The sequence below is a fragment of the Acomys minous genome (genome assembly GCF_964271855.1).
Source record: "Acomys minous genome assembly, chromosome: 15".
NCBI classification, from domain to species: domain Eukaryota; kingdom Metazoa; phylum Chordata; class Mammalia; order Rodentia; family Muridae; genus Acomys; species Acomys minous.
Window position 1 is genome coordinate 73,551,138 of NC_140497.1, and position 20,409 is coordinate 73,571,546.

Below are 20,409 nucleotides of genomic sequence, written 5' to 3' on the forward strand. Positions count from 1 at the left end.
CTTTAGGGCTGATTGCTATGTTCCTTTCCTTTGGTTAGGGGTTGGGGGCATTACATTAAGAGGTCAGTTTATAAACTGCTCCCAGTGGCAATGGCTGTAGCTCTCTGAATCTCCAATTGCCCCTCCCCCTCAGTTTACCTTGTGGCTAAACCCTCCCCTGAAAGCTCCTAGTTCTTAAGAAGCATCGGTGAACTTTGAACTGTTGTAATTTCAGCCCAGTTTGGAGGCCAGAAGCTAAGAGCCACCTTTCAAACTAGGAGTGGAGGTTTTTCATGCAAGGCTCTGACCTCGGGGCTCTCTCTGCTTGACCAGAGCCTCGCATTTCAGCAATCAGTCCCACGATCTATCTAATACTGTACAAAGGGAAAGATAACTACTCTGTTAATTACACTCGTCTGCCTCCAAAGCCTTCTAGAAGCAAAGAAGTGGATTTGCAAGTTGTCCCGGAGTATACAAACTCTGAAATGGTTGACTGTGACCAGTTTCTATGGAAATAGCAAGCTCTTCTCATTGCCTTCGTGTTAGCAATGGCCCTTGGCTGTCTCCTGTGATCATGTGGGTGCCTGTTGTAGCCTTTCATCTAAAACGTCAGGGGACTTACTAAAGAGTTAAGAAGTAGCTTTGCCTTTTGGCTATGCCCTACTTCTTTTGGCAGAAGAGATGATGGGGAAAACAAGAAGCACCACGTGGAAGGGGTGGGGCGGGAATATGAAAGAGATGCCAAGTGACTGACAATTGATAGATCTTTAAGAATGTGAGAAAGATTCATGACAGGAAATGGTCCGTGATCATGCATTTGGACAGTCTTCAGATTGGTGTGCGTGACATCCCATTTACCTGTATCAGAATCAGGTGAGATGAGCAGAACCTACGCATCAAGCCAGTTAAATAAATAGCTCAGGGTCGCACTGTCAATCATGCACATCTCCAACCAAAGTGACTTCTTTGAAGTAGACAGTACTGATACAGCCGTGTACTTCTGGTTTATTAAAAACTCGGCTGCTTTATTCCTCATGGCACTTGAATAGGACAACTTTCTCCCAATATTTCACAGGGGACCCTATAAAACATGAAAAGAAAACACTGGGAGATTTAAAATCTTCCTCCCCTGCTGACAGCAGTGTTGGCAACTGCCCGCCATCATTCTCCAAAGGACCATGAGATATTACTGTGTGCTGCCCTTTGCATTCGAGAACATCCGCAGCCCATGGTAAATGCTAAAAGAAATGCTGACCACTTACTGAACCGTTTTTTGTTTATTTGTTGTTTTTGTTTTGTTTTTTGTTTTTAAGTACAGTAACAGAATTGAAATCCTGGGTTTTGCTCTAGTTCTGACTTCCATGGTCTGAGGCAAATAGCTTTTTCCTCTTTCCTAGGAGACATGGGTAGGTACTGTGTACTCCAGAATCACTGAACTCGCTACCTCATCGTCTTTTTCTGGATCTTTTCTCCTTTGCAGGCAGCATCGCCGCCATCACCGTGACAGTCATCGCTGTGGTGTTGCTGGTGTTTGGGGCTGCGGCATATCTAAAGATCAGGTAAGACTCCTTCCTCTGTGAAAAGAGCAGCGTTCCATCTGTTGGGCTCCATGCTGTAGGCTGCCTTGCCGCCGGCCTCTCATCCTCCGGAAGAAATATTGGCAGGGAAGTGAATGTGGCCAGTAAACTAGCCCTACTCTAGACAGGGGCAGAGGGTTTGAAGAAGAAAGAGCTGAATGTGTGGTATGGTGACGTCACGTGACAAGGTTCGCCTAGAGCCTGGAAGCTCTACGCTGAAATCACTTCCTTGCTCTGGGGAAGCCACACACCCCTGGGGACTAGGGCTTCCTCCTCTGCGGGCCTGGGGCAGAAGGCAGGAGCAGCAGTTACTAAGCCCTGATGTTGATTGCCAGTCCATCTATCTATTCAAGGAATGGTTATCATCCCTCGCAACGTATATGCAGCATAAAATGAAAATGTGACATTTTCTAGAAAACTGAGCTTTGGCACCCATTATGTCCCTGTACTGTTTGTTTTTTAAAAAACAAAAAACAAAAAACAAAAACGCTCTTCTCCTATAAGGAGAAGCTGAGCATAGGGACTAGCTGAGAGTTTACATTCCTTAGCCAGGTAGAGAACGGCGCTGCTCTTCAGAGCTCTGTCCTTGTATCCGTCACTCTGTAAAATCCAAAAGCCCTCAAAGTCACTTTACTCACGCCGAGTGTCCTTGCCGCTGTAAATGCCAGATGGCGCGTGGCAGTCTCACTTACCAGCCTGCATAGTGCAGTAACACAGGACAGCAGGTCGTGTTCTGCCGTGGTGAACATGGCCTCCTTGACCTCCAGTGCGTGGACTTTAGAGCAGCTGGTACCATCTCTTCAGAAACTGCTTCAACCCCATCACCCCGTCCCTCAGTACTCCTTCCTTCTGTGTTTGAATTAAATTCTAGCTCCTCGGGCTTGCCTGGAAGTCCTTCAGACCTAGCCCTTGGCCTCTGCATGTCACCATCGCATCTCTGTCGCCCTCCACTGCTGAGCTCCAGACTCCGCTGCCCTCCTGTTCCCAGAGCGTGTTAGTTCTTGGTCTCCCAGGCCACGCCCCAGCTGCCACAGCTTTGTCTGAAGTTCTTCCCTGTGCCCAGTCTGTGGATACGCATCTCTTTCTTCAGAGAGATTTTTTTCCTTCCTGTTTGGGGCCCTGTCATTTATCCTTTTTCTTTCATCCTCGAGGCCATCGATGTTTATCATATTTTTTATATATTTGCTTACTTGTTTATTCTCTCTCTTTTCACGAATATTTGAGCATCATCAACTAGATCTCATGGAAAAGCTCAATAATAGACACAGAAGTGGCACTTTGTAAAGTAAGTGACAAAGATAAGATTACACCATCAAATGTCACTGTGTGCATACACTCACGCACACACACCAAACTCAAATAAACACACACATATCATACACAGACACACACATACACCATACATATACACAAGGACACACACACATACATCAGACATGCACACACCAGACACAGATGTACACATCATACATATATGCATACCATATACACACACATCAGACATACATATACACATACATCAGACACAGAGACATACACATATAGAATACACACACACATATACCATAGAGAGAGAGAGAGAGAGAGAGAGAGAGAGAGAGAGAGAGAGAGAGAGAGAGAGAGAGAGAGAGAGAAATTCCTGTCTTACTTCTTTTTGTCAAAGCTGTGTTCCTTCCTCATAAAGCATCTCCTGCTCCCACCTCATGCCCTGTGTTTGTTCACTATAAGGGGCACATCCTCTCAGCAGCACCCCCATCTCCTTTGGCCACCCTAGCTCAGCACCCCTCAGGGAAAGTGGCCCTCCTCCTTTCCTTCCATTACCCCATCTTTTGCTATCACTTGACATCAAATCAACCTAATAATGGTACCCCCAATGAGAGTGGGTTGTAACACTGCCTCTGTCTAGGTACAAAGAACAGAAAGGGACAGTTGTCAAAAGAAAAAAATGGAAACAATAAAAAGGCCTGAGTGACTCATGTCCAAAGCTTTCATCAAAACACACAGACATTTCCTTCAGACGTAAGAACAGAAAGTCTTTGTCTTCATCAAATTTGAATTTGTTTGAACATCAAACTTCGTTTTATAAGTCACATGGTTATGAATTGCACCTTCCCCTCTAGTTGACATACTAGTTTCCTGCTATTGCTATCTTCTGTTTATGAGTTAAGTGGCTTCATCCCTACTTTGTAACAAAGGATGTGCTGAAGATATGTATTCCTGCCCCAGCCAAAGGAACTTAAAGATAAATTATAATCATTTTTCAAATCACCAATGGTGATATTCTTCGGAACCATAATACCAAAAAGAAAACATGACCTGGATGTGAGTGCCTTCCTACTTGCTCTATTCTCCTCTCACACACACAAAACAAGAGGTGTTAAGATCAGCTAAAGGACTCTTTGTCTTGAATTCAAGTTTATCACCTCAGAAAAATGCTGCCTGTTGGCAGGCATGCTTGAACAGTAATTAAGTATTCAGATTCTAGATGCTGGGAGATGTTAGTTCAAGTCCCAACCCCACCACCACTTCATAGCAGCCTGGGCATGTCATGGGACATCATTGGCCTCTCACTTGAGAAGAGCAGTGAGTTTAGCTACCTGCTGGGTATATTGGGAGAGTGAATTGGAATTGTGTGCCAAGAGTGAGCCCTTCTGCTATCGTCATCAAAATGGTAAGCTACAAAGACTCTCAGGAACCCTACCTACATACATACATACATACATACATACATACATACATATGTGCATATGTACATACAACACCACACACACCCATGCACACACACACACACACACACACACACACACACACACATGTACTCCATAAGCAATGAGACCACTTGAATGATGCCACAGAGTCCTGCCATCATAGAATGTACCACACATAGAAAGCTAGCATATCATCACAATTTGTTCTGTGCACTGATGAAAATTGTGTAAAATACTATTTTTAAAGTATATTGCTCCACAGCCTTAACACCAGATAAATTCAGGGGTAAAATTGAATGACTTTCTGCTTTTGTCCCCCATGTCTCTCTTTTTCCACAGTGGTGCCACTTATAGGGCACTACTTGTCTATTAAGCTGCCGCATTTGGCACTGTAAACTTAAGGATAAAGGCGATCACACCCACATTAGAAACTCCCTAAGGAAAGCCCCTTTCTACTTCTCCATTACATTTGGGGGAGTGGGAATGGTGAGTATAAGGAGGTTAATTGTTTTCACGAGTCTTAGACCATGATGCTAAAAACCCCTTCAAATGTTATTTTGCCAGATTCTTGGGGAATACCTCTAATTAATCCTTCATCAAAAACATAGCTCCATTGCTGTCTGTCCCTACCTTTATGAGTGTGTGTGTGTGTGTGTGTGTGTGTGTGTGTGTGTGTGTGTGTATGTGTGTGTATGTGTGTATATAGGCGTATATATGTGTGTCTTTGTGTGTGTGTAAGTGTGTGCATGTGTAATATTAGGCATGTGTAGCAAGTTTCACCTTGGCTAGAAATACATGCTTCTCTCACCCCACATTTCTAAGAACAGTAGCATGAAACTCTTCTCTTATCTGATAGGCTCTTACCACGTGGCTAACTGAAATCCCAGATCAGAAGGGAGCTGTTAGCTTATGGCCTGTATCCACAGAATGAAACCCTGGCTCAGCAATGTCCCTGTGAGTGTGAAGCCACTGGAAAAGGCACCGTCGCCTCCCAAACACAGTGCACCTTGCAAGTTCTGCTGACAGGGCTGCCTAGTGTCTTCACTTTTCTCCCCAAGTTTCCTCCAAAGGCATTGGTAAACTCATTAGCCATCTGTCTTTCCACACTCTGTTCTCCAGTGGCTTATGACCTCTAGTTTTTGCCACAGTGGCTGCTGCCTGGAGAACTGTACCTTTTAATAACCCGAGCCGTCATAGGACATGGAGCTACCCTGAGCTTCTTAGACCTCTCCTGGCATGGACCCGTCTTGACCACAGAAGTCCCATGTAAAAAGGGGAAACAGGAGCTCTGCACTTAAGTTCAACACCGTAGGGAGCTTTTTTTAGTTGTAACTGTCAAAATTGGTTTGAGGATGAAAAGATGAGAGTGTAGAGTCCCCAAGGAGACCGCAGCATGGTGATGAGTGGGTAAGTGTCTCAGTCAGTCTACACTGTCTTCCTTTGTTTTGGGTTCGTTGGTTGGTTTTTGTTTTGTTTTGTTGTTTTTGGTTTTTGTTTTGTTCTTCGAGACATGGTTTCTCTGTGTAGCCTTGGCTATTCTGGACTTGTTTTGTAGACCAGGCTGGCCTCGAACTTACAACAATCTGCCTGCCTCTGCCTCCCAAGTGCTGGGATTAAAGGCATGCACCACTATGCCCGGCTTGTCTTCCTTTGTAAAATGGGACTATGATAAAACAATTAAGTCCAGAGTGTAGTGAGGATTAAGTTAGGATACCAGACCACGTTCAATGGGGAGGCTGAGGGGAGCTGCTAGGAGACGTTGCTTGCTGTGTCATCCATCGGTTTCAGAGCTGTGCATGTCGTGTGTGATGCTTAGCGAGATGGCAGTCTCCAACATGAGGCTGGAGAGACAACTGTGTCCTTCCTTGATGTTCCTGCTTGGTGGACACAAAGAACTCACAGGAGAAAGAGAAGATGAGGAGAGGAGGATGGTTCATGGGCTCGGTGCTGTCACTGTGTGCTAAGTGGAAGCTTCCTCGTGGTCCTGTTCATAAATGAGGTTGCATTTGTGCTAGACAGTTTCCAGTAGTCTCTATGCCAAGGCTCATTTGCGAAGTTAACGGAAGCAAACCCCAACCCTACCCCTTGCAAAAGGGCGTCTTTAATTAGTGGTGAGTGGGGTGGGGCATGTTCTGTTTTGTTTAAATTGCTCAAATCTGTTGAGGGGGAGGAGATAACTGTGCCACACACATGCCTGTGTCTGCAGGAGTAGATGAAGCTATGATTAGGTAGCCCCTCACACAAAATAAATGAATGTGACCTTGATTTTTAGACACACCGAGGATGTCTTGCTTAGAAGTTGTTTGTCTTACTTTGTGCCTCATGGTGAGTGCAGATCGCTTCGGCTTGTTGTTGGGTTGAATGACTAGATCCAGCCAGCTGTGAAGGGCAGGATTTTTTTTAGATTTTTGTGTTCTATGAGCTGAGTATTTTCAGGTTGGCCTTTGGAGTTCCAAGTGTCTACTTTGCTTGATTCCCACCTCTGTGGCTCTCTGGCCTCTGCTGTGTAAAAGTACGGGTTGGGGAGCATATTATAAACAGTTCCCAGGGGTTCTGATCCTGATTCTGATTCAGGAGGTCCCAACCTGGCCTTTACATCTGCATCCTCAGCCAGCTCATCGATGATACCGCAGCCAATGGTCCAGGAACCATACTTTGAATCCTTCTGCTTTATCCTATGCCTTGACACTTCTAAGAGACTCTTGGCTGTGGAGGTCCCCGCCCCCCTCCCATCATACAGCACTGTCTCATTGGGCTTCGGGGACTTTGAACAAGCTAAGCTGTTTGGCTCATCCCTTCTTAAATTCCAAAGTGTCTGGCTCTAAAAAGGCCCCCTCTTAGAGTCTCCTGCATACACTCTCTGTACCAAGTTCCCAGATGCACCTCCCTGCTCTGTTTCACTTGCTTTCCAGGAAGTGACCATGTGTTCCCAGCCCCTTGCAATGGAGCCACAAAAAGCCTCTGGTCTACCATACCTGACACATTATAGTTCCATTAGGACATTTACAAAAAAAAAATGATGTGGGTGAGAAAGTTGGGGTACGACAGACAGCAATGTTTATTTCAAATAGGGAAGAACTAAGGGAGAAAGTGAGGGCCACTCGTGTCTGGTAAGCCACACAGACATTCACTCATCTCTTTATGCTGAATCTGTTGAGTGAGGCAGAGGCCTCCAGGCCCCTTCTGTGGCAATGGCCTGACAATGCTAAGGTGTCTCATGGCCAGCTAACTTTTTTTTAAAAAGGTGCATGCCTTTAATCCCAGCACTCAGGGAGGCAGAGGCTGGTGGATCTCTGTGAGTTCAAGGCCAGCCTGGTCTACCAAGCAAGTCCAAGGCTACACAGAGAAATTAATTCATTCATTAATTAATAAAAGCAAACGTGAAAGTATGAAGGTGATTGATTATGGAAAGATATGTTTGAAAAGATAGCCTTGGAAAAAATGGATGATGAAGGATTTTGAAAATAATGTTTGGAAATGGGCCCATCACTGGGATTTTGGTAGAAAAAGGCAGAACTGCTAAGACCTGAGTTGTCTCAGCCACTGACTTGCCATAGCAACTGCTGCTGAGTAAGCCTGTGGCCTCAACTTTCCTAGCTTTAAAACCATGCCCCGGAGTGCTATAGTCCTAACTTGGGCAGATAGTTATGCAAAGTGCTGACCTTAGACAATACTGTGTGAGGGATCGGTGGAAGCCAATGTCGGTCACTGTTGCCTGCAACCTCCCTGTGGGTCGAAACCTTAAATATGAAAAGTTGACTTTATTTTTGTTAGGTACCTGGTAGATGTCACATAGATGTGGTGTGTGTATTCCTGTCCCCAAGGCCTTTGCCCTTGTTGTCACCTCTGTCTTTAGGATGTGTTCAGACACCTGCAGGGCTTATCCCTTATCACCTCAAGAGTCTGTTCAAATAATGCTCTCATAAGACGTTCTCTGGGCACCATTTAGAACTGAAATCCCCACCTCCCACTGGGAATCTGTCATGTCTTCCTTCATTTTTCCCCACTGGACCTACCACATAACTATATGTAACATAGCCATTATGCCCCGTCCCAGAACGTAAGGTCCCTAAGGACAGGCATTTGAGCGTGTTCAGTCAATCAAGGTGTCCCCCAGTTTCCAAAATAGGGTCCCTTAGACTAAGTCTTCAGTGATGAGTTCAATGAAAGGGGCCAGGCAGCAAAGTGACAGTTAGCAAAAGGGAGGCACCGGTGGAAACGGGACGAGGAGAGAGTGACAGCTGCAGAGACATCTTTGCTACTGGAAGATTAACAGTCCGATGCTTAATTACAGACGGATAATAACTACAGCATTTTCCCAGAACTAAGTCCTGTCTTAATATCTGTGTTTCCTTCCTGCTCAGCTCATAATAAACAGTAATGATTGAAAAGCGGGGTCTCCCCTGCCAAAAGAGAAGGCTCGGGGTGCACTAGTCAATGTGGGTGGAAGCTTTGCCAAGAGCTGAGATGTACCCTGGGAAAACAGCAGGTGTTCTCCAAGATATGTTTTGTTTAAACGAAAAGAAAGTGCAACACCTCACTCACCTTCAAGGACAGTTAAGCACTGATCAAAAGAGAAGAGGAGAAACTCCTTATTCCCTAATCTGGTTCTTGTAGCTAACTAATCCACACAGTACAGGGGGAGTACAGATGGGAAATGTGGTGCCATTGATCAGGGCTCTGTGGACACTGAGCTAAGTGCTGTAAAGCCACAGCATGACACCGGGTCTGGCCTTAATTTTGCTCCTCCTTCCTCTCTTTTAATCAAGTGGAGGCTTTGACTCCAGAGTTGTTTACTGGGTTTTTTTTTTTCTCACTTTGCCAACTTTGTACAATGTTGCCTCCAACCATAAGAACCCTCTCTAATATTGAGCAAGTTAATCTGTACAATGTATACAATGTATATGTTCCTACATGTAAACATCACCTGCAGATATTTACACTATAACCATGGCACCAAAGTCAACGCTGTAAGCATGCAGATAGTTACAAAGTAACATATCGGCTGCTGCCCCCAGGAAGTTAATTTAAGAGGAGACAATTCCCAACAAGTGGAAAACATAGTGAGGTAGGGCATCTGTATCAAGAAATCACATGAGCAGAATTTCCTTGACCCAACAATGGCATGGCTCATACCAACTGCTCTTCAGATTGAAATCAGATAAAGCAGTGTTGTCTTACAGAGTCAAGACTTGGTTTTATTGTTGGGTGTCCCACTAAATAATATTGCCAAAGCCATCCAGGTTCCTTTAGGCCTCCTCTCCTAATAGTGGGGGGATTTCCTTTCTTACATCTTAAGACTCTCCTTACACAAGCCCATATGGAAGCATCCCCATGTCCAGTCACAATGTGCCACAGTTTAAGAAATGCTGGCCCAGCAGGCAAATCGCTGTGAGTTCGAGGCCAGCCTGGTCTACAAAGTGAGTCCAGGACAACCAAGGCTACACAGAGAAACCCTGTCTCGAAAAACAAAAAAATAAAATTAAATTAAATTAAATTAAAAAAAAAAAAAAGAAAAAGAAACGCTGGCCCAGAGACAAAGGTTTAAATGCTCACTAACTATTCTCCCCTTCTCACAGACCCACAACTGGTTTTTTTCCCCCTCTGTCCACAACAACATCCAACTTCCCCAAGCCCAGCTTGAACCGCAGCATATCCACTTCTCGCTCCTGCCCTGAATGTATTAGCAGCCGTCCCTGCAGGTTTAATGCACTTCCCATCTTTTTCTCTTTTCCTCCCGCCATTTTGGTTTGTCCATCTCCCTTACATCTCTTTCCTCACTCCTTGCTCACTCAGCAGTACTTCCTGTTCAAATGTAAAGACAAAGACAAATGAAAGCCAAGATCAATGCTTTTCTTCCTTCTCCTCGTGTTTGGACAGTAGACGCCTCTTTCGGTGCAGCAGACTCAGGTGCAGCATTGACCCAAGTGCCTACAACAACCACAGATTGGAAAGCCCGGTGGCCAGAGTTTTGATCCTTTGACCTCACTTTGCTATAGTAATATTTTATAAGATTCAAATAATAGCATCAGAACCTGGATTTATTACAATGCCTGGAGCATAGCTTTAGTAGTTCAGTGTTCTGTTTTACCGTTTGCAGATTTAGCACGGGCATATATAAGTTTCATTATAATAAAGTTACAAAGCAGGGTTGGCCAATATTTATCGTGTGCCAAGCCTTTAAAATGCATTACCTCACTGAATCCTTCTAACAGCGCTAATGCTTTTTTTTTTAACACACCATTTTATAAATGAAGGAACAAAGGGGGGTCAAAAACCTACTCCAGACATACATCCATTGGCCAAACTGACAGTTTATGAGATTAAAATTATATGAAAGAGCTTGAAATGCCACAAGAAGTGAAATTCCTTTCAAAGGTGAAGCCAGGGGCTGGCTACCTCTCACTGAAGGCATTGGGGTTATTACGAGCATGGCTGCCAAACTTACAGCAGTAAAGAAATGCTGAAGTAGAGGGTGGATATCAGGCTTGTAATGCTGGGGGTTTTATTTTCCCACACGGTAGCTCCCACTTCCCAGCCATCCTATTAGTGTTTGGTTAGAACTGGTGGCTTTTAAATAAATGGGTCCATGAGTCCATTTGCAGGAGCCACAACAGAACTCTGAAACAAGGACAGCAGAGGCCTGGTTCTTGCCACATGCCATTTCTTTGCCAATCCCTGACTGATGTCAGTAAGCTGCGGGAGGGCAAGAGTACTTGTTTTAGCAGCTGATATAAGGGGAGCAAATGCTTTCTGTGTCCCTCGGGTTGGGTTTCTATACTGCTTACTGTTCCCATCTGGCTGAGAGAAGGCTATGGGGGAGTGGGCATGTTTTTACGCACTGTATTCAGCATCCATGATTTCTAGTCCAGTCTTAGCCCCCTGGATCTAAACTCAGCTAGAATGCCTCAAGTTCCCAGGGTCTGACTGGCACCTTAGCCCAGCAAGAGCACAGTCTAAAACAGGCCCTGACGGGCACTGGCACTGTGGGAGTTCATCTACTAGCATGGACCTCAGGCACTGCATGCTCACTTCTGTTGCACCTCCAGTCCTGTCATTCATCTTAGTCTTTAACTGATCATGTCATTCCCAGGGAAGCTCCCAATCTTTGAGAACAGATTGGCTTTTGTGAGAACTCAAAATACATCTTCTTCCATCACTGTGACTTCCACAGACAATTATGGATGACTTAGTGCACGCATATTCTGGATGCTAGAAATAGAACCATGAATAAACATAACAGGCGAATTATCTCTACCCTCATGAAACATACAGTCTAGCTGAAGAAGGGAAGATATTACAAAACAATTATATAAATCATATAGTATTTTTGGAACATGCCTGAGCTAGGAATCAGTAGGTATAAAGGCCCTAAGGCAAGGGTACTAGCCACAGGACATAGAAAAAGAGCAATACCCTTGGAGCTGAGAAAGCAGGGTCTTTGGTAGCAATTAATTTTTCTCAGGAAAGCAGAACAGTCCAGAGCCTTTATGACTTCGTGAACCATCATAAGACTCTGGCTTAGGAGCTTCCATGAGCAGCCATTCGGAGGTCTTAAAGGAAAACGTAGTGGTGGTCTGGCTTGAGTTTCTTACAGAAATCCTAAGTGAGCTGCAGCCTCTTAGAATGCCCAGCACAGCCTGGTTAGACCATGTTGCCATTGAACTAATGGACTAATCAGATGCAGGGAATCTGAGCTCTGAGAACTCCATTTCTAGACACACAGCTCGGTTGGATGGGTTTGGTCATATTAAACCTCCCGAGTGGCGTTTTCCTCAACAGAGAAACACTTTTTCTCCTACCCTTGATTTTGAAGAGCTAGTAAAATTTAACACAGGCACACTTTACAAATGACAACCAAACACCGAGAGCACTGTTACCACAATAGCAGCTGGAGTTATGTGGATATTACTTCAGGGAAAATTAGACCCGGGACCCACATCAAGACACTGGGCCCCAAGCGTCCCCTTCCCTTCCTTTCTTACTGGGCAGCTGTGGAAATGCGCCCTTTCTCTCTTCTCTTGCACTGAGGGGAAGAAGAAAGATACTCAACAGAGCTCAACAGAAAGGGACAGGCAGGTGCCTAGGCAGACGCTGGTAACTAAGGCGTATATAGTCCACGATCATCTTTCTGGGGGGTGATCGTACCCGTCTCTCCCATGGACATGTGCGCATCCTGGGTTCCAGCTGCAGGGCAGTAACTTGTCTCCTGGGATAGCACATCTTCCTGTAACCTCACCCTCTTCTTCCTTCACAGGCATTCCTCCTATGGAAGGCTGCTGGACGACCATGACTACGGGTCCTGGGGAAACTACAACAACCCGCTCTACGATGACTCTTAACAAAGGAAGGTGGCTGGGGACAAGAGAACCAACTGTCCTTTATTTATAAGTGCTTATCCAGTAGAATTTGTAACAAGCACCTGATGCGCACTGAATGACAATCGCAAGCCCTGTTTTGTTGGTATGGTCGTTTTGTTTTCCTCTCTCCCCTCTGGCTGCTGCTACTACAGCATCCCCCTTTTGGTACAAAAGAACCATTGCATAAGGGCCCCATGGAGTCTTTCTTTGCAGCCTACACGGGCCATCTTTGCACCGACCAAGCCAGATACATACCGTGAGGTGGAGGCCGTAGCCCTCACCACAGGACCCACTTTGGAAGGACTGAGGAAAAGGGCTCGGAGGAGTTGCTTTGTTTGGGATTTAATTTTAGGGGATCCTTTGGTTTGGGTTATTTCTTAAACCTCTCCATAGGAAATCATCACATTACATATTGGTGAGGAAAAAAAAAAAAAAGAAAGTAAATTCCCAGAGGCTACCACTCTGTGTGGAGGAAAGCAGGGGCTGTCTTGATTCCTTTTTAATCCCCGTTTGCCTGGTCGTATCTCATAGGAAGCCTACTTAGTCCTGTAAGCAGATAGACAATTCTCAGCTGCCTAGTTAATGAGAGGTGAAACAGGGCTGTGCCCAAGAGGAGAGCAGCCGGTGAGGGCAGAGTAGCACAGCAGGCTGGTGTCGACCTGCTCTGAACCTGCTCTCCCTGTCTAGGCCACCTGAAGACAGCGGGAATCCCAGCCCTCCAGCTTTCTGGGAAGTTAGAGCTCCAAAAGTGAGACCGGGAGGTGAGCTTGAAGAAGGGAAAGAGAGAGGCGTACAGCGTATAAGGGATGGGGGAAGATGGGAGGACAGAGCTTACATGCACCATGGGCCTTCTAGAAGCCAATAGGAGCCAACTCTCCATGGTAGCAGCAGGTGTGCAAATCTTGGAGGAGCCCATAGAAGTCTCACTTCACACCCATAAAGCAATTGGTTCACTGCCTTACTATCTATATCGGAAAAAAAAGAAGTGTTGAAAGAGGCATTAGTCCAGCGGCAGTTACTCTTCCATAGGAGGGAGACACCAATGCCTACTTACTCTTTCTTCCTGTTAATAAGTGAACCCCTCTGGGTCTCCAGTCTCAAAATCCTACACAACGAATTTTGAGAAATAGTCATTCTTCTTTGACGCCATCCACTTGTTTCACTTATGACCCACCAGGAGGTGATTTGTGTGCCCCCCACCCCCACATCCCCACCCCCGCCAAGGGGCCATTTGAAAATGTCTAGTAGCAAGACTAGTTAGTTGGGAGTGCTACTAAGGGGTAGAGACCATGAATCCTGCTGAACACCCCACCAGGCACAGGACAACCTTTCACCCCAAAGAATCTCTTAGCCAGAAGCACCGAAGGCTGATATTGAGACAATTCATTGTAATGCCCTTGTGACATTAAAAAAACAAACAACAACAACAAAAAAAAACCCACTCACACGTTAGTAAGACCTTTTCATTTTTAACAAAGTGAAACAACAGGTTTTTGCCTCCAAAGTGTTGAGTTTGTTGACTGACAGGTTGATTTCTGGCATGTGCAGCTGCCTTATATATTTGTCTGTCTCTAGAGAACTTGATCCCAGGGCTACACAGCTGTTCTGAAACCTCTGATAATGACACCCAGCACCCCAGATCCTGATTCCATGTAGTAGAAAGCATACATCTTAAGATATGTCACACTGTCCTATGATGTCACAGGAAACAAATTATCCATTTTAATTCCTCAGAGAGATCCTGCTCCGTGACTCTATGAAGAAAAACATTCTCATAGTGCTGTTCTGAACCCCTCTGGTGTGGAGCCCACACCATCCCAGGCTCTGAAGAAAATTCTTCCTAAATTTCACATGTGCCAAAGGAGAGAGCAATCCTCAGAGGCAGCCTGTGAACAAAGTAGGGAGCAAGGAATGGGTTTACAGAAATTAAAACATCCCTGAATATGAATTACCAGACAGACAGACAGACACAGACACAGACACACACATGCACACACACACACACACAGACTTCTTCTAAAAACCGCAAGGGTATGCCCTATGGCCACACTTGGCCTAAACAAATGTCCCTCTTTCCTAGTCTGACCCTTTCACAGTCTCCAGTAAGACAAAGGACAAGCCAATACACATACCCAGGGCACTCTGCATGTCGTTTTCCTCCCTCAGCCAAAAACAAACAACAACAACAAAAAAATAAAACCATTTTTGCACATGACACAAAGCTCTCCATGAAACACCTTAGGGGAAGCATACTTCAGCAATGGCTTCTGGGTAAGTCCTGAGCCAAAGGAATCAGCCTCCTCCCAAGCCCCCTTGCCGATTAGATACGGGGGACACAGCAAGAACTGTTTCACACTGATGGATGCCATTGTGCGTGAGCTTTCTGTTGCCCTGATCAGCTTCTAATTGTTTCCAGCAAAACATAAAGTAGTCATACCCAACAAGGTGACTGACAGTGTCCCCTCAAAACTAAAAAGTGGCTCTAGCTGTGTTTATTACTATAAGATGCGTGAGTGTAAGAACTTACTTTGCCAAATGTATTTTTCTGCTTTTGGATTGACCAAAATGTTTCAGCCTTTTAATTCTACAAATACTGTTTTACACACACACACACACACACACACACACACACGCACGCACGCACGCACGCACGCACGCACGCACGCACATCTGAAATATATGCCAATAATTGATGTCCTTTACCTCAGGGAGAGTTAGTTTAAGTCTACACAAGGGAAACTGGTGGTCCTCGTAGATCTAAATGGTCACATCGTGGATTGGACTGGCCAGGATGTTTTGGAGAGAAAATCAGAGCAGAAAGAAAGCTGGGAGCTTCTCCTCAGTGGACTGCAAATGATCAAGGATGGTATGCCACTCCGCTTTCTTTTCCCATGACCCTGGTGGGACCCTCTCTCCTCCCCATACAGCTGTGTCTTCATTTATATAACAGGGGTGATATTTCCATAGTGCCCTCACCCCTTCCTACCTCACAGACATGTTGTGAGGATTAATGAAATTGTGTCTACAGTGTTTTCAGTTTCACGAGAAAAACTACTTATGGCCATTTCGAGTATTACATAAATAAATAAGTGATCTCAGTTTCTTATTTGCTGCTGTACCGCTGTGTTGTTTTTACTTATTCAATAAAAGTACAGTTAAAGTCGTCATGGCTGCTTCAGATGGCTATCAGAGCTCTGAGCTCCCCACCTGCACAACTGAACTGATGCAGGGTTAACTGTGCCTGGAACCACAAAGAGCGATTTCCCCTCTGACTGAAAAAGATGGCCCAGGACACAGGTCTCACAGATGTGCATCAGGATCCAGGTTAGGAGGACACGCAATGGATCCCTGGGCACCAATGGCAGGAGACCTCTGACGTCCACACCCTGAGGTACCAGAGGACTAGATTATGGTCTAGTGTAATCTATTTGCCTTTCATGCTGCTTGCAAGGGTGCATGGTTTTATCCCATGCATCTTCTGAATGGTCCAGATGCTTATTTGCGCATTGATTCACCTTCTTTGCCTTTAACCATTTGAGGGCAAATGGGCGCATCATTTCAACTTTGATCTTGGAAGTATTGACTGACACTGACTCATGGCCACATTTCTCTTCTGGAGTAGAGAAGCTGACAATGTTTAAAGATGGGAAGGTGTGCAATGAACGCCTTGGATGTTTGATGATGTCATATCTACACTTGTAAGACACACCGCATACCGATTATAACTCTACCAATTAAAGTGGTTAAAAGCTTGTGTCTGGCTGTGGTGACTCACATTTTGAGATGTTTTGCTATCCGTGTCACGTTAAGTAGCTCCGACTTGTTCCCAAAGAACTTGTATCCCCCATCAATAAGTAATATTTTCCATAGCACAGGAAGGTCGCGCTGATCTTGAAACAGGCTGGGAAAGTGTCGGTGTTGAACAAACCTTCCGAGCAGTGCTTTGACTCCGGCAGAGGTAGAAGTAAACTCACTGACTCAATGAGTGAGACGGTAAGCTTAATCAAGTCACATTAGAGCACTCTGACATTAGCAATCCGTGTGCTGTTTGCTCCACTCCACTTCAAAAAAAAATTAAATTTAGCATATTCATCCTTATTTGACAGCTAATTAGCAGGCAATTTCAACCACCCAGAGTATAATTTCAACCCTGAGATGCTAACCAAATATTATTTTGATTTTGAAGAAAAGAGCCATAGCAAATCCCATGCATTTTGCTCCATGGGTGGGGGCAGGAGAAGGGAACCAGCTGAAAACTAAAAGGAAAATCATTTATTTCCTCTTTCTTCCCTCCCCCCTTGAGACACAACCTAATCTCATCCTGGCAGGCTCTGAACTTACTATGTAGCCCAAGGTGGCCTAGAGCTCCTGGTCCCTCTACCCTCACCTCAGAAGGGCTGGGATCACAGGCACACCACCACAAGGACCACCCAGACATTACTGACTTGATGATGAATGTATATTTAAAGTCAGGTTTGGTTCATTTAATTGCCTAGCTACCAGTAACACAACATCAGAGACTTGCTAGGACATCATAAAGAATGGGGACCAAACCTGGGACAAGCCCCTTCTATTGGTTGTTTTCTGGGAAGGAGGAAGAGAGAGAGAGAGAGAGAGAGAGAGAGAGAGAGAGAGAGAGAGAGAGAGAGAGAGAGAGAGAGAGAGAGAGACCTTGTCTCCAAAAGTAAGATGGAGAGTGATAAAGACACCTGATAAGAACCTCTGCCTGGCCTCATGCATTGAAACACACGTGAACCCACACATAAATACATGCACATTCATATGCAGTCACACGCAGAGAGTTTGTAGCATAACTACATTTTAGGTTCTTAGGTCCAAATCAATGTCTTTCCTTATGTGATAATTTGTCCACATCAAATCATGATATTTTCAGGTGTTTAGTATCCAGGCTGGAACACTTTGCTCATCTACAATTAGATAGCTAATGTTTTGAGCTTTGTCAGGAAGCACTGAGTCAAAACAAACTATTGAAAGTACTGATCTCGTTGAAGGAAAGCTCTAAGCGGTGACATCGCTTTCCTTAGAGGGTCTTATCGTTGGCTAGTGCAGAAGAGTTCACTGCATGAAAACACCATCGGTTTACATCAACAAATGCACTCACTCTCTATGTTAGCCAATAAATTGAGTGTTTACAGTAAATGGGAAGGGATCATAACTTACTGAGGAATTCAGATGCCAGTGTATTAGAGGTCATCCTCCTCCCTCTCACAGATGGGAGACTCGGGGTCTAAGATAAGAAGCTCACTCATCAATACACTCAATCTGTCCACATACCCAGTAATGAGTAAGATGAACTAGCTCACCCAGTAGTATAAATTTAGTTAGTGGCAGGGTTGGGACTCAAACCAATTCTCTGTCATCAGAGAGCTCCCTCCACCCAAGAGACTGCTATTCATAAGCCTAACCCTGCCACTGCCTGCTAGCATGGGACTTTCCGCCCCTTGCACAGGGCCCCCTCAGCTATTTCGAGCAATCTCCAGGGTGTCTGGCACATAGCCAACAGCAAGTCCAGTCAGCTCCCCAGCACATGTTCCCTGCCCAGCACTGTCACCTTTGTGCTAACTCCTGCTGTCTGCCAAGCCATGTTCTCTAGGGGGAGAACTGCCTGCCCTCCCCTGAGAGGACACAAGCACAGGACCATGGGATCTCGGAACTTCTATATAAACCTTTATCATTTCCCTGATATCCACAGGAATCATATTTGAGTCCTCAACAGAGTGGAGCAGGGATGCTACTACTCCAAGGGTACAACATTGAGCATTGAGTCAGCTTGTTTTCCCCTGGGCTAGGAATGATGGTATCTTTTCTTCCTTTAGCACTCACTATGAACCATGTACTGTTTTGAGCTCTTGACATGGCTTAACATCTCTGTAAAGCAGATGTTATTAATACCCGCATAGCAAAGATGAAGAAGCTATGGGCCAAAGATGTGTTTTAAAAAAAAAAAAAAAAGTAGCCTACGGTCCCCAGAGGTAGTGGGGCAGAGATGAAATGTTGACCAATGGTGCTCAGAATCCATGCTCGGGACCACTTCTAAGGAGAATCCTCATTTAACACCAGAATTTCCTAATACTTGTACTCTGCCAGCCATCAGACAGGCCTACCCATGTCGGACAACCCACACTAGAGTTGGGTGCCCAGCACAGAAGCGGGGTCCTCCCTACAGAGAGGGTTCTGAAGTGGCCCACCCATGCCTGAACACCTACATGGTAATGCTTGTTCTTAGTAATGCTTTGGGTCTTCTGCAGGCAGCACGGTCCCAGGCCTGGTCACTTGATAATCTCTACACTGTGTCTGTCTACATCTGACTCTTCTGCTCAAGGTCACTATGGTGTTTCTACTTTGTTTTCTTCTGGTAACACAACACTTCAGACTAGGTGAGGAATGGGGGCAGCAGGTTCATTTTCACTCACACTTTTAGAGGTCACATGCTCAAGGGGCCACATTTACTGATAATCTTTTTGCTCAGTCTCACAGTGATACAAGGCATCTTATGCCAAGAGACCAGGAGTGTGTGTGTGTGTGTGTGTGTGTGTGTGTGTGTGTGTGTGTGTGTTATAGTCTCTTCTTAAAGAAAAGCCGGTGGGGGGAGGGGGAAGAAAATCCAGGGCTATTCAGTTATGAGGGCTCTACATGAATGATTTCCACTAATCCCAATCACCTCTCACAACCCCTACCTTGAAACATCATAGGCAGATTGCTTCTACCGTCTCTATGCACCATTAACACCATCATGGAGAGTAAATCTCGTCGTGGGTTCTAAAGGGTTGGGTACAGTGGCTGGGATGTCAAGTGTTCTGCAAATGCTTGTCTACTAAAGCTTGGCCCCTAAAACGGCACTATAAGGAAATGGTAGGACTTTCAGGAGGCAGGGCCTGCAGAGGCTAATGGGTCATTAGGAGACACGTTTGAAGGGGGTCATGGTACTTCCTCCTCATTCTCATTTGGTTCCTGGCCGTGGGGTGAGCAGTTTTGTTCCACCATGTGTTCCTATCACGGTGTGTTGCCTCACCACAGGCATAAAGGAAGGAGACCAACCAGCCACGCTGGAACCTTCAAACTGTAAGCCAGGGGAAAATTTTTTCTTTATGGGTTAATTTTCACAGATATGACACTGAAGTGATGGACAGCCAGCTAATATGGACATAATATGAAGACTAAGCCATAGCAGTCACCCCTTTAATCACCATCATCAACTCAACATTAGGAATCTCTAGGCTTCAGATGCACAAAACCATTAATGACAAAGTCCAGAACTCCATCCTGTCTCGCTACTATTTTCCCCTTGGCACGTGGACAGAATTCTCTTTGACAAACACCGCTGGGTGGAGTGTTGAAAAGTTCAACTAGTCATAAAGCCAGGCTTTGTCGGGAAGTGTGCGAAACAGAAGTTCAGTGCCAGCCCCTGGGGCCAGGACAGTCAGTCCTGCTACAGACATAGTCAGGAAATGCAAAACCAAGACCACTGCTCTGCATACTCCAGTGGGAGCATATGTTAAAGTGTTAACGCCAAGTTAAGTATTTCATGAAGACTAAAAAAACCTTGCTCCCCAATTTAAGGTTGATTGGCTAATAAAAAAAACAGCTAGAATCCTGCAACCAGGCAGAAGAAAAGTAGGCAGATCTTAGGTCCCTGGGCTAGCAGGGGAATGAGGAGGTGTCTCGGGAGGGACCACAAGGCCAGGAGAGAAGAGAAGTGGGAGAAAAAGCTAGAGAGAAGGAAGTCACCACAGGGAATATGGCCCATGAACACATGGCATTGAG

The 20,409-nt window shown here is 45.3% G+C and overlaps 1 protein-coding gene across 1 annotated transcript in view; it reads left to right on the plus strand.

Moving 5' to 3' along the window:
* Positions 1–16,378, plus strand: part of PARM1 (prostate androgen-regulated mucin-like protein 1) — a 100,424-nt gene extending 84,046 nt beyond the window's left edge. The window contains exons 3-4 of the mRNA XM_084760405.1: positions 1,460–1,538; positions 12,522–16,378. Of these exons, the coding sequence (XP_084616531.1) occupies positions 1,460–1,538; positions 12,522–12,606 (164 nt within the window). The 3' untranslated portion in view covers positions 12,607–16,378. The remainder of the gene's footprint in view (positions 1–1,459; positions 1,539–12,521) is intronic.
* The last annotated feature ends 4,031 nt before the right edge of the window (positions 16,379–20,409 follow it).